Source organism: Rhagoletis pomonella, unplaced genomic scaffold, assembly GCF_013731165.1.
Source record: "Rhagoletis pomonella isolate Grant_MI unplaced genomic scaffold, Rhpom_1.0 Rhpom_scaffold_00012, whole genome shotgun sequence".
NCBI classification, from domain to species: Eukaryota; Metazoa; Arthropoda; class Insecta; order Diptera; family Tephritidae; genus Rhagoletis; species Rhagoletis pomonella.
Window position 1 is genome coordinate 13,208,983 of NW_023458566.1, and position 13,074 is coordinate 13,222,056.

The 13,074-nt window shown below is 37.7% G+C and overlaps 6 protein-coding genes and 1 long non-coding RNA gene across 11 annotated transcripts in view; 3 read left to right on the forward strand and 4 right to left on the reverse strand.

Annotated features, from left to right (window-relative positions):
* The window catches only part of LOC118747864 (phospholipid scramblase 1-like), a 25,303-nt gene extending 23,536 nt beyond the window's left edge, over nucleotides 1–1,767 (reverse strand). The window contains exons 1-2 of the mRNA XM_036482054.1: nucleotides 1,320–1,767; nucleotides 75–459 (exon numbers count right to left, since the gene is read on the reverse strand). Of these exons, the coding sequence (XP_036337947.1) occupies nucleotides 75–459; nucleotides 1,320–1,454 (520 nt within the window). The 5' untranslated portion in view covers nucleotides 1,455–1,767. The remainder of the gene's footprint in view (nucleotides 1–74; nucleotides 460–1,319) is intronic.
* Nucleotides 1–3,685, forward strand: part of LOC118747867 — a 38,483-nt gene extending 34,798 nt beyond the window's left edge. For both annotated transcript variants that reach the window (XR_004993986.1, XR_004993987.1), the window contains exon 2: nucleotides 3,558–3,685. This is a non-coding gene — a long non-coding RNA (uncharacterized LOC118747867). The remainder of the gene's footprint in view (nucleotides 1–3,557) is intronic.
* Nucleotides 3,636–5,314, reverse strand: LOC118747866 (phospholipid scramblase 2-like). Of its 2 annotated transcripts, XM_036482059.1 has the most exons (5): nucleotides 5,064–5,314; nucleotides 4,856–5,008; nucleotides 4,248–4,738; nucleotides 4,007–4,165; nucleotides 3,636–3,948 (listed from the first exon to the last, which is right to left on the reverse strand). In XM_036482059.1, exons 2-5 carry the CDS (start codon nucleotides 4,938–4,940, stop codon nucleotides 3,925–3,927), a joined length of 759 nt encoding a protein of 252 aa, XP_036337952.1. In that variant the 5' UTR covers nucleotides 4,941–5,008; nucleotides 5,064–5,314; the 3' UTR covers nucleotides 3,636–3,924. The 2 variants fall into 2 exon arrangements, with proteins under 2 accessions (XP_036337952.1, XP_036337951.1); XM_036482058.1 differs by having other exon boundaries at nucleotides 4,856–5,313.
* A 1,275-nt stretch (nucleotides 5,315–6,589) lies between these two features.
* LOC118747869 (peroxiredoxin-2) lies at nucleotides 6,590–8,169 on the forward strand. 3 transcript variants are annotated; one of them, XM_036482062.1, is made up of 5 exons: nucleotides 6,590–6,666; nucleotides 7,072–7,257; nucleotides 7,319–7,436; nucleotides 7,495–7,900; nucleotides 7,960–8,164. In XM_036482062.1, exons 2-5 carry the CDS (start codon nucleotides 7,098–7,100, stop codon nucleotides 8,008–8,010), a joined length of 735 nt encoding a protein of 244 aa, XP_036337955.1. In that variant the 5' UTR covers nucleotides 6,590–6,666; nucleotides 7,072–7,097; the 3' UTR covers nucleotides 8,011–8,164. The 3 variants fall into 3 exon arrangements, with proteins under 3 accessions (XP_036337955.1, XP_036337956.1, XP_036337954.1); XM_036482063.1 differs by lacking the exon at nucleotides 6,590–6,666 and having other exon boundaries at nucleotides 6,837–7,257; nucleotides 7,960–8,021; nucleotides 8,117–8,169; XM_036482061.1 differs by lacking the exon at nucleotides 6,590–6,666 and having other exon boundaries at nucleotides 6,837–7,257.
* On the reverse strand, nucleotides 8,028–10,063 carry LOC118747868 (spliceosome-associated protein CWC27 homolog). Its single transcript, XM_036482060.1, has 4 exons — nucleotides 9,865–10,063; nucleotides 9,264–9,808; nucleotides 8,746–9,156; nucleotides 8,028–8,692 (listed from the first exon to the last, which is right to left on the reverse strand). The coding sequence occupies exons 1-4, from the start codon at nucleotides 9,904–9,906 to the stop codon at nucleotides 8,167–8,169; spliced, it is 1,524 nt and encodes a 507-aa protein (XP_036337953.1). The 5' UTR covers nucleotides 9,907–10,063; the 3' UTR covers nucleotides 8,028–8,166.
* Nucleotides 10,064–10,324: 261 nt separating this feature from the next.
* On the forward strand, nucleotides 10,325–11,982 carry LOC118747872 (protein CLP1 homolog). The gene is made up of 4 exons (XM_036482068.1): nucleotides 10,325–10,534; nucleotides 10,604–11,156; nucleotides 11,230–11,734; nucleotides 11,807–11,982. The coding sequence occupies exons 1-4, from the start codon at nucleotides 10,436–10,438 to the stop codon at nucleotides 11,916–11,918; spliced, it is 1,269 nt and encodes a 422-aa protein (XP_036337961.1). The 5' UTR covers nucleotides 10,325–10,435; the 3' UTR covers nucleotides 11,919–11,982.
* LOC118747875 (YEATS domain-containing protein 4) lies at nucleotides 11,971–12,989 on the reverse strand. Its single transcript, XM_036482070.1, has 2 exons — nucleotides 12,308–12,989; nucleotides 11,971–12,248 (listed from the first exon to the last, which is right to left on the reverse strand). Exons 1-2 carry the CDS (start codon nucleotides 12,864–12,866, stop codon nucleotides 12,088–12,090), a joined length of 720 nt encoding a protein of 239 aa, XP_036337963.1. The 5' UTR covers nucleotides 12,867–12,989; the 3' UTR covers nucleotides 11,971–12,087.
* Nucleotides 12,990–13,074: the final 85 nt, after the last annotated feature.

Genomic DNA, 13,074 nt, shown 5'->3' on the forward strand with positions numbered 1-13,074 from the left:
GCTCTTTCCTGTTTTCACTTTTCAACTGAAAATACATTTAAATAACCATGCACAAATTTCCTAAATTTACTAACCTGCTGGACCCATTGGTTGTCCCGGCTGCATCATTGGCTGTCCCATTGGTTGTTCTGGTGGTGCCATTCCTGGTTGCGTAATTATTGGGCCTTGTGGGCCATATCCAGGCCCAGGTTGGAAGCCAGCGCCTCCATTGTACTGTGGCTGAGGATGTGGCATGCCACCATAAGGAGGTTGTTGGCCACCACCGTATGGAGGTTGTTGACCGCCACCATAAGAAGGCTGTTGACCACCACCATAAGGAGATTGTTGCGGTCCACCATAAGATGGCTGCCCGCCGCCATATGGCGGCTGTTGACCACCATAATTTGGAGGCGCTTCACCATAGGGCAGCATTTGTGGCACGGGTGTGTATCCGCTCTGCGGTGGTCCCGGTGCAAAGCCCTAAGGAAAGAAAACACGGAATAAAAAAGTTTGTACAGCAGCTAAGAAATTAAAACAAGGTTTCTACACATGTATGTACATATGTACATATGTATGTATTTATATAAGTATGTACATATGTACATAAGTACCATGGCAATAACTAAATTTCGCAATTGTTCTCGTTGACAAAATCCAGCGACTTCGCAGAATTAATATTTTTGAGTAGAGCACACAGCAGTAAAGATAAAGTTTATTTAATTTGTGTAAAATAAAGTTCTAAAATAGGTTGGTTTATGGCGGATTGATCGTTATTGTCGCAACAGCAAAAAAATTCCCTAAAGAGTTTTTGGGGAATGATGCTGAAGTGATAAAAGGCCAGATAAAAATCTGGGGCGTTGCGTGGGAACGTTGGATGGTGTTGTTGTTGTAACAGCATACAAATTTCCCAGAGTTGGGAAGTGTTGCTGGAGTGACAGTCCTTGGCCAGATATAAATCTGGGTCGTTCCGGTAACGTAGACCCGATTGTCGTGGGATGGTGTTGTTGTTGTTGTAGCGGCTACAACAACCCCGCCCAGATCGTGGGATGGTGTCGTGTGGGCTGCTTTCACAAGCCGGCCATATATTGCATTTGTAGCGGCCGCGTCCCTATAATTAGAAGTTCACCCCGCTACAATATCTAGACTTTAGTTACGCTGGAATTACAGGTAGCTTAAACTCTTCGTTTGCAAAGGTTGAGGGCCACAACTTTTACGATAATCGAGTTGCATGTTTTTGTTAAACGTATCGTGAGCCATAGTTGAAGCCATTGCTGAATATGCGGTGTACGCCCATTTTTTTAAACAAGTAAAATTTTATATACATACGTATATGCACTTACATATGCACCTGGTGCTGAAGGCTGATAACCGTCGGCTTGTGCCACGTTGGGGGCTGTTCCTCCTGATGGATATCCAGCTCCAAATCCCGGCGGTACATATCCGCCCTTATTTATGTTAGTCATTGGCATCGACATTCTTCGTCGATATGTGCCTGTGAAACCTTAACTCAGTATTTCTTATTAGGTAGAGACTCCCCACTTTTGCCCTGAAATAAGTTTTAAGTACGGTCGATGTTATGCAGACAAACTTTTGTGTGGCGAATTAAATGGCGGCCGCTTGGTTTGCTCTGAGGATGTTACGTCGAGTGCGGCACAAGGCAAGGCAAATTTATACACTGTACTTATTTATTTATGTACTTATAATTATTTTTTAGTTTATAAATTCGCTTTGGCACAAGGTCAAGCGTGACATCACCATAGTTAACTCTAGATATCATGGATAACTAACAGGGTTGGCACTTCACGAAACCAACTGCGTACCAAAATACCAGAAAAATCGTACTAAAAATAAAAAATCGTACCGAAATATAAAAATTAGTTACTTTAAATAAATATGCAAATTCAATGTTATAAAACAAAACATAACAATTAAATTTTAATAACATTTGTACTCTTTTGAGTATTGTATTATACATGTTTATTTTTGTTTCGCCATAACTAAGTGAAAATTTACGTTATTTAAGAATATCGATAATTCGATTCCTACGGGATATTGCCTCTGTTGAGCCGCCTTTTTATCTGTGGCAACGAATCCATCATGGAAGTAGTTCGACACGCAGTCATTGTTACCTCTTTCCGCAACTTCGTGCCCCTTTCCCCCTGTCATGCGAATATTTGTCCGGTGGTGCCTACTTATGTTTCAGATGTTTTTATTTAGACGCTTCTCGCACAATTTGCAATAAGAGTATACATTTAGATCTTGAAGCCATGTCCTGTTTACCACATTTTTGAAGTCATAGTGATTTACAAATAGTTGGTGCCTATCAGTTGAATGAAATATAAAAAGCGTACTAAAAATGGGATTAAGCGTACTTGGGTAGCAAATTTTAAAATTTTGGAAAAATCGTAGTAAAAATCTACGATTGTAGCAAAGTGCCAACGCTGGTATGCTGTCAAATCAGTAAAAGCAAAAACAAAATACATGTAAAGAAATCAGCTGATTTAACAACACCACCAAGGCGAATTTATACTAGGTGATGTTGATGGCGAATCTAGATTTTCGCCGCGGTACTTCTTAATGTCAAAATGATGTGTTTGTTGTAAAATTAATTCGCCTTATTTACAATAAATACTTCATTTTAACATTAAGTTCCGCGGCGAAAATCGAAATTCGCATTGAACACCACCTTGTATAAATTCGCCTTGTTAATATATGTATAAATTCGCGTTTGCAGTAACTCCACCTTGTAAAAATTTGCCTTGCCTTGGACATATCGTTATGTAACTCATAATTTGAATTTCAAATACAATTAACGACGAATACGTAAAAACTTAACTGTGTTTTTAATTCCCGCTAAACTTAGAGGCAATGAAAACTTATGTAGCTCAATGTGCCGTATGAATAAAAAATAAGCAATCGCCTTTTCATAAAATTTCAGGCCTAAAATTTTAAGAAAAAGCGTTTGCTTAATTTTCCTTTTCAATTTTATAAATAAAATCTTACGATTCTCAGCCTTTGTTAATTAATTTGAGTGCTTTGGAAAAGAGAAGAACTGTCCTTTCCATGTCATATATCTACAGCATAATTAATGGCATTACTGATTGTCCAATTTTACTTGAGCAGATAAGCTTTAACGTTCCGCAAAGAAGTCTACGTAATGTCTACCCTTTTTACGAGGAACACTACAAAACTTATTATGCAAGTAATTCACCCATTGCTCGTGCGCTTCGAGAACAGAATTATTTTTCAAAGTCACAGTTGCTTAATTTATCTTTATCCTGATGTGCTTTTATAAAAACTTTATGCCGAATTTCCACTAGGCATTGAAATGACAAAAAATATATGCCATTTAAAAAAATGCCATGTGGAAATGAACATGACAATTTTTTTAACGTAATGACACGAATATTTTTTAATGCCCAACTTTGTCATTTGTCATTTTTGCCATTTAATGTCTAGTAAAAATCCAGCATTGTATATACATACATAAGTATATTTTATTTTGCTAGTCTCTAAGGTAATTTCACTGTAGACTTAATTCAATAAATAAATAAAATTTTTATTTTTTTTTCTTTCAGATTTCTTTATTGCAAATTTCTTAATCGTTCATTAAATGAAGATCTTAAGTAGCAATGTAAAAAATTTATGCATGTACCTAAAAAATGCTTGCAATAAAAATGATCTTAGTCCTATCATATTGTAAATATTGCTAGAAAAATATTTAGTCAAGTTGTTATAAAAAGGCGTATTCGGTGTCTTGGTTGTGAAAAGGTTGATTTCATAAGTACTTTGTTTGCTTGAAAATCAACAAGAGCATAAGTGAAAATTAGGGAGCGAAAATTCGGTAATGTGCGCGTTGAGTATACAAGTTTGTAAATCCTTTGAGGCGTAGGACGTAGCAATACCTGTTGTACTGGCTAAGAAAAAAATTATTTGAGCATTGATTTAATATTCAAAATGCACCATGTCCTGAAAGAAGAGGAAGTTTAAATAATTAGTTATATAAAAATATTTTTCTATGTATTACAATTAAAAATGTTGCAGCTAAAACCACAGCTTTCATGCGGACGTCCAAATCCATGGGAAACTTGGCGCCAAAATAATCAGCATCCGTGAAAACTTCCTTGTTAATGCCTCTCCACTGCTTTGAGATTTTTCCAATTTTTTCGCCATTCATTGCAAAAATCTGAAAGTAATCCAATTAAAGAAAACGTTTAAATTTTAAAATATACATAAATTTTAGTTTTAAATACTTGTATATCACTTACGTCAAACTCTACGTTAGCGCAGCACTTGAAAGTGCAGCGTGGTCCGCGAATACGCAACACATTCTCGCCATAAGCATTCTTGATTAAGTACAAAGGACGAAGAAGGGACCACTCTTGTTCTACGCTACCAATTACCGTTCCCGGCGGCGAAGATACCTCCAAAGTCTGCAAACAACACGGAAAGCAACAGGATTCACAACGTAATGGTCTGTATATGTGCAGGACTTCATTTTGGAAGTTATCAAGCACTTGTATATCGAATGGACGGCAGGAGCCGCACAAATTTCTGGTCAAGCAATGAGTGTCCTCGACAGCTAAATATACATTTTCGCCAGAAGAGTTTTTTATTTTTGATTTGTTTTTCATTTCACAGCCAAAAAATACTTCCACCAAATCCACTTGTTGCTTTACAAGCAGCTGGTCGACAGCCGTTAAGTACTCTAAACCTGTTGGACAGTTAGGTATGCCGATAGGAATGCTCATCCAAGTCTCTATTTGAAGGAGACAAAATAATGATATATACATTATATGGAACTCAGCAAACATGTATGTATGTACATACATGAGTACAAATGTATGTATAAACAAACATGCAAACAGTTGAATACCTTGCGGTCCTATTGTGGCCCGTGGCTGCCGCACAATCGGTGGTGCATCTTGCGGAACACCTTCATAGTCGCGATTCTTTTGCATTTTGGACCTTCGTTCTCCGATTCCAAATTGTTGAGTTAATTGGATGAAGTAATCGTAGGCACTTTTTTCTGCAAAGCAATTGTGTGGATGTGATTATTGTCACGAATATATGCACACATATACATATGTATCTTTCTGTACTGCGGCCGTTTTATCCAAGGTTTTAACTGTTTGAGGAATGGCAGGATTCTGTAACTTTTTTTAAATAGAGCTTTTACACCATTTCTCAAAAATTAAAAGAATTAAATAAGAAATCCATAACAGACACTCCTTAAACAGAAAAAAGGTAAAATGAAACCACAACAACCGGATAGTGGATATAAGATATCAGCAAAAAAAAAAACAAATTAAAAAACACTTATGAATGCACAGGAATGCATTCGAATAGGCAAAATAATATTTAACCCTTCAAACTACAAATTTTTGCGAATTCACTCTCACATTCCTATTGCTATGAAAATGCACAATGTTAGTTAATTTATACAAGGTGGTGTTACTGGAGAATCAGGATTTTCGACGCGGTCTTTCTGAACGTCAAAATGATGTGTTTGTTGTAAACAAGGCGAATTCATATTACAACAAGCACATCATTTTGACATTGGTAAGTAGCGCGGCGAAAACCCTAATTCGCCAGTAACACCACCTTGTATAAATTGGTGAATTTAGATTACAACAACAACAACGACATGTATTTTGTATTGCGGGTGTTATGTCAAATCTCAATTCACCCCAAAGTTTTTTATGTATTTTGTTTTTGCTTTTGATGGGGTGCTGTCAAATCAGTAAAAGGAAAAACAAAATACATGTAAGGCGAAGAAATCAGCTGATTTAACAACACCACCTTGTATAAATTCGCCTTGGTTATAAATGTCACGTAAAGCCACAAAGATTTATCTGGCTTTATCAGTCGTTTATCTACTACTAGTCGACACTCACAATAGGGATGTCAATCTCAATCTGCCTTATCCTGAGTTTCGTCCGAAAAAATTTCACCCGAAAATTTTGATCCCGCCCATAATAAATACATGGAAACCAAAAGGAAAAGTGAACCCGTTAGGAAAAAATGAAACCCATAATAAGGCGGTATCTGGTTTCATTTTTCCCGAACGAGTTCCCTTTTTACTTTTCGTTTCCCTGTATTTTGAGAGAGCGAACAACGTGATTCGGTTGACGTGGATACGCCGTTAAAGTTTACGAGGCTTTTATGGGTACGCCCCCTTTGCGAAAAGGTGTAAACAGGTGCATAAAGTGACTGTTTTACAGATCAACCAGGGTTTTGTGAAACAATTTTTGTTTCGTAGATTTTCCATAACATCCTGCCATCTTGTCTCTATCACTCGAGGCTAAAATACAATTAAAAATGCCGAAAATTAGCAGAAAACCTAAGTCGATACAGCTAATGGATGAATTCATTCGCGTATTATTTTTTCATTGATTTTCATTATTTTATCAAAAATTTTAGTATAAAAAATTTCGGCCCCTCGGCAATACTGAAGTTTATGTGGTCGTTTGTGCATCAAATTTGCCCCGGTAAATTTACGAGGGGCTCGTAAATAGAACTCCATACAAATTTAGACAGCTCTTTTACAAGGCTCGTAAATTTACAAGCTTTACGAGGCTTTTACGAGTTTAAGGGAAGACCCCTATTAATGGTGCTAAAAAATACAACCCTGTGTTTGGTTTTAACGCCGGTCGTTGCTTCTTTATTTATTGCCGTTTGTTTAACGTGGGAAGTGTTTTTATTAAAACTTTTAAGGAATTATATATAATACTAAATAAAATTACATATTGCTTAATTTAGTTAGGCTGGATTGTCAATAATCAAATATAAATACGCCCCCGCGTACAGCTAAAGTTGAATACAAACAACAAAATCAACAGTATTTACTTTGTTTGTTTTTGTTTATGCGTTTGCTTCCGTCATCATTTTGTATTTCTTTTTTCGTGGCTATACAAAACTTCAGTAACAAATCTATAACTGATAAGTGATAATTTGCGCCAACTCAGCCGGCTTTGTATTTTTATCAGTGCCACTTTGCTACCACTTTCCCTCACTTCATTTGTTACTATCAAAAAGCTGTTAAAAAGTGTGTGCGTGGCTTACATGTCAATTATAAATTGATATTTGCAGACCTACCACAGATACTGCCACGAACGATGTTGCCAAAAATTTGTATACTTGGCATATTATGCGCAGTTTTAACATCGGCTTCCAAATATGACGAGATCGAGTCATGTCACTCCTTCGCTGGTGGCTCCGTGTATCCTTCTGAAGGACCAAGAGGTGATCACAAGCTACAGACTACCAAAGCAGTCAGTAAGTTAGATAATAGATAGTATTATTTCGATATTTGCTTTTAATCGAATGTTTTTTGCAGTATCCAAACCAGCACCTGATTTTGAAGCCACTGCTGTGGTAAAAGGCGAATTCGTAAAACTATCACTTGCTCAATATAAAGGAAAATACCTAGTCTTACTTTTTTACCCATTGGATTTGTAAGTGCCCACTTATCTGTTCTAGTCGAGTTTATCATTTAAAAATATTGATTTTCAGCACATTTGTATGTCCCACCGAAATTATTGCATTTTCGGATCGCATCGAAGAATTTCGAAAAATCAAGGCAGACGTTGTGGCGGTTAGTGTCGATTCCCACTTTACGCATTTGGCATGGATCAACACACCCCGAAAAGAAGGAGGTCTTGGATATGTAAAGATACCATTACTTTCCGACTTGACGCATAAGATCAGCAGGGACTACGGCGTTTATCTAGAAGATTTGGGCCATACCCTCCGTGGTCTCTTTATCATCGACCACCGCGGTATTTTGCGACAAATAACAATGAACGATTTGCCCGTTGGACGTTCGGTAGATGAAACAATTCGGCTGGTGCAAGCTTTCCAATATACCGATACTCACGGAGAAGTGTGCCCTGCTGGATGGAAGCCTGGCGCGGATACGGTAAATTAAAGCAAAAGTTATATTGCATTATAAACTAGTTACAATCCTTTTATTTGCAGATCGTCCCTGACCCAAAGGAGAAGTCAAAGTATTTCCAGAAGAATAACTAAATTACATAAAAGTATCATCTATTCTACACTTTTTTCATATATTTCTATATCAAAGGATTGATTTTTTTATTTTCTCCATTTTACATATTTACGAATGTCCTCATAGAATCGGGACGTCATTGGACATAATAAACAAAAATTGTGCAGTACAACATTTTATTTTCGACGTTTTGTACTACTACTGCTGCCTCCACTTCTACTGCCCTCCCCTCTTTTTCGTTTATTTAATGGATTTCGAGGATCATATGCATCATACCAATCATCACCTTTGGTAGATGCGTCTTTAGCTAATGTAGGCGCGGCTTCGTCAAACTTCAATGTGTGCGCCAACCAATCGTCTCCTTGAATTTCTTTCTCTACAATGACGTCGTCAACGAGCTCTTTGACCTCATTCGATTCGGCTTGTTTTTGTTTTAGCGCATCTAATTTATTGCGAAATTTCGAAAGTAAGCTTAAAGTAAAGTCTTCCCGGCTAGCACCCTTCTTTGGAATCTTTGATTTTAGACTGCTATATTTCTCCTTTTCCTCGATAAAATTCTGTATAAATTCATTGTCTTTCGCGTTAGCATGCAATTCAACGGCGGCGCTTTTCTCAGGCTTTTTCTCATCAATTTTTTCACGTTCCCTCTTTTCTGTTTGATATTGCTTTTTGAGGTTGAGAATCTCTTTGCGAATTTCATCCCTAAATAGGAAGAAAAATTAAAACAAATCCATCGAATTTCTATTTGTGTGTACTTCTTCTTCTGGTTTTTTATTTTCCGTTCCTGCTCTTGGGTCATTAGCACGTCTTCATCAGAGTCGGAGATTTCGGTTTTTATTTGTACGGTTTCTGTTTTTGGCGCTTTTTTTGATGTACTGGCTGTTGGTTGTAGCTTCTCTTTTATGCGTTTCTTACGTTCCTCCACATCTTCATCACCGAGTGGCTCTTTTTTGATACGCGTTATTCGGCGTTCTTCTTCTAAAGCTTCTTCATCATCAGAACTTACACTAGCTGTGTTTTCGATTCGCAATGCATCTTTACTCAGTTTGGGATCGTCAACAACGTCATGCATCGATTTAGCCTTCCCAGCATTTTTCTGCACAAATTGATTGGTTTCCTCTTCATCCTCCTCAGCCTCCACGCCAAAAGAGAGCAGTCCAAAATTCCTACAGAAAAAGCCGAACAAAACATGTATGTGTGAACTTCAATGTGTAATTGTTGACTACTTAAGTAAATCGAAAATTGCCTTATGGCTGGGCCTCTTTTAACATACTTAACACCCTTTTCGCGCTTTTTGGTTTTCTCTTTTTTATTCTCTTTTGCCACCTTGCGCGGAACTATATCATCAAAAGGATTGTTCAATATTTCGGTACGCAAAATTTTTTGAGGATACATAGGACGTTCATTGTGATCGACTAAGCCGTCTTCCAATTTCAACATATTGTAGACAGTGTCTCCGGTCACTTTGCCGAAAAGCGTGTTTTTATTTTGCAGTTCTGGTGTAGCGGCCATGGTAAAGAAAAACTGTGAGCCATTGTCATCTTTATCTGCGTTCGCCATGCCAACCAGGCCGCGTCGAGCATAACGTAAGCGAGAATGAAATTCATCCTTAAATGGATGCCCGTAGATAGATTCTCCGCCACTGCCGTCGCCGCTGGGATCCCCGCCTTGAACAATAAAGCCCTTGACGACACGGTGAAATATTGTTCCATTGTAATAGCCTTCCATGCATAGCTGTATGAAATTGCGGCATGCTTTGGGACATTCCCGCGACCAAAGTTCTATATCTATATCACCAACTGTAGTCTTCAGAAGTACCTGCAAGATTCGTTTGTCGTACACTACTTATGTTGACAATAGAGGAGTTCACTTACCTTTCCCGAAGTGGGCGGCTCTTGTATGTAAATGTTACTCATGGATTCTTTAGTTCACCTACAGATTAGTTAAAAATTTGTTTAGTCTTTTGTAAAACTGAATAAAATATTTATAAACAGCGCCAGACTGAAATGTTTACTGAATTGGCAGCTGCGAAGAACGTAGAAACGAATTCGCCTTGTAAATTACGTTCTGTGGCAGCTGATCTGTGATGCCAATATGTTTCGAAAAAATGTAGAGGCACGGGACTGTCCTCGGAACTTCTGATGTGAAAATTTCTTAGAAATCAAAACATTTTTCATAGCCATTTTAAAAACGCACATTTTATGCAGTTTTTTGTGAGCTAGTTTGTTTATCTTCATAAATAAATAAATGTTCGAAATAGATACTTGCAACAACTTGTAATTAAAGTTCATCGTTTTTTTAATACTATCAAAGCAACCCAGGGTTTGCCAACAGCTGTTTATAAACAAATTGCATATTACACATTAGCGTACTATTACTTGTTGCGGATTTGGCATAGTTTAATTATTGTAAAATTATAGGGTATCGTTTTTATACTAATTAACAATGACTGAGGAATCCAAAGAAGGCGAGGAGTTTACTTTGGAAGCAGATTCGGAACTGCGTTTTGAAATAGAGGACAAAGACGCCAAAGTTTACGTTGCGGTAACTTCGAATAAATCGCTTAAAAATGGCTTTAATGCATAGTTACTTTGTTTTTTTTTTGCCATTCAGCTTGTATCTGGTTTCGCTGAAATGTTTGGCACAGAATTGGTAAAGAAGAAAAAATACGAGTTCCTCACTGGCGCCAAAGTGGCAATCTTTACTTACCACGGATGTGTGCTGAATGTAAATGGGAAAACTGACGTTAGCTATATTTCAAAAGAAACTCCAATGGTGCAGTACTTAAATTGTCATGCAGCCTTGGAGCAAATGCGCGTGGATGCCGAGGAGAAAGACGAACGAGGTCCAGTAGCAATGGTTGTGGGTCCCCTAGATGTGGGGAAGAGTACTTTGTCTCGTATATTTCTTAACTATGCGGTGAGGCTGGGGCGACGACCTCTTTATGCAGACATTGACGTTGGACAAGGTTCAATCTCGATTCCAGGCACTATAGCATCGATACTCATTGAACGACCTGCTAGCATCGAGGAAGGATTTTCTCAGACAGCGCCTCTAGTCTATCATTTTGGACATAAAAGTCCCGGTTCTAATAATGTTCTATACAAGGCGACAGTAGCAAAGATGGCAGAAGTAACATTGGAATCTATGAATGTTAATAAACGAAGTGAGTAAAAATAAATACCTACAGATAATCAACATATAATAATTATTACATATGAAAATAATTTTATTTTTAGCAAAATACTCTGGTATGATTATTAATACATGCGGTTGGGTGAAAGCGGATGGGTATGCTCATTTGTTGCACACGGCACAAGCATTTGAAGTGAACGCAATATTTGTTCTCGACCAGGAGCGCTTGTACAATGAGCTTCTGCGGGATATGCCATCATTCGTCCGCGTCGTTTTGTTGCCAAAGAGTGGTGGTGTAGTGGAGCGAAGTAGGGATTTGCGTAACGAGCAGCGTGACTTGCGAATTAAAGAATACTTCTATGGAAATCGTACACCTTTCTACCCATTCTCATTCGAAGTAAAATTCCAAGATTTGAAATTGTACAAAATAGGCGCGCCGCCGTTGCCTGACTCATGCATGCCCATTGGAATGAAGGCGGAAGACAATAAAACCAAAGTTGTAGCAGTGACTCCCAGCCCTTCACTACTGCACCACCTCTTATCAATTAGCTTTGCCGAATCGACGGACGAGGATATAATTGGAACTAATGTAGCTGGTTTTGTCTGCGTGTAAGTATTTAAATATATTTTCCATCAAAAGACTGAACATTTGGTCCACTAATAATGATGCTTTTATTTTAGCACCGACGTGGATATGGATAAACAAACTATAACCGTACTTTCACCACAGCCTAGGCCGCTACCAAACACGGTGATGCTGTTCTCTGAACTACAATTCATGGATATTGTTTGAGTATGCCAAAAGTTTAGAGACTCGCCGTTTTCTAAACAAAATAAAAAGTATATTTTAAGAAAAATAAAATAATTTATTTTATTTTTGTAACATTTTAGTGTACTACATAACGCGGTAGTTTTTCAGATGATTTGGAGAAATGTTTTTAAGAGAAGGTAAAATATTACTTTTATGTAGCGGGCGGCTTTTGTACCTTTGCCAGTTCCGCTTTGAACTTGGCTATAGTCTCACGTGCAATTTTCAATTTGTCTTTCAGCGAATTAATTTCATTTTTCACCTTTCCTTTGACTTCAATAATGTTTTCTAAGGTTCTTTCCTTCTTTGAGTCGACTAAAAGTAAATACAAATTTAAAGGTAAACAAATTATTTCATTTAGTAATAGCACTTACAATCTGTGTCGTGTGTATAGGAACCACTTGTCAGTGGCTGCACATTCAAGAGAAAATGTTGCATTAATTGGGTCGGCTCTTGGAATACGATCTCCTCATAAGACTCTGATACTAAATGTACATTTGCAGCACCTAATCTTCTATTGTTGTCCAAATGGGTGCTGGATAGTTCACCATCAACCACTGGACTTTGGAAAAGTTTCAATATGTGATAGCACGTCACAGGACGTTCTGTTGGGTCGTGGAAATATATTTTGATGACCACTTCAAATTCGCCCCAACCGGTCTCGGTAATTTCGTAGGGTGGTTTAGTAACAATTCGATTCGGGTTAGCATAGCTTTCGTGAAGTTTAAAATGTACCTTCTTCACATAGACGGACATGTCTTCATTGTGGAAAGGTTTTACGTACACTTTCCACTGATGTGTATGCCCATCCTCGTTCTTTTTACCAAAAGAGCGCGCGATGTTTCCGTAGACAATGGGCTTTACAATAACTAAACCTTTTACGCGACCGCCCGAATCCGGACCAAAATCTGTCGGTATATTAAGGCTGTTCATGCTGGGATATCCTTTTTACCAGTAAAGAAATAGTTTCCAGCGAAATTTATTTTATATTCACAAAAATGCTCGTATAAACAATCAGCTGGTGATTTTGTTGCTAAAATGAAGCACAAAATAAAAGTGATGATTGAGAAAATGAAGCACACAGCACTGACGTTTAGTGCTACCAACCTGGAGAATGTTAACCCTCATTTTCTTCATTCTA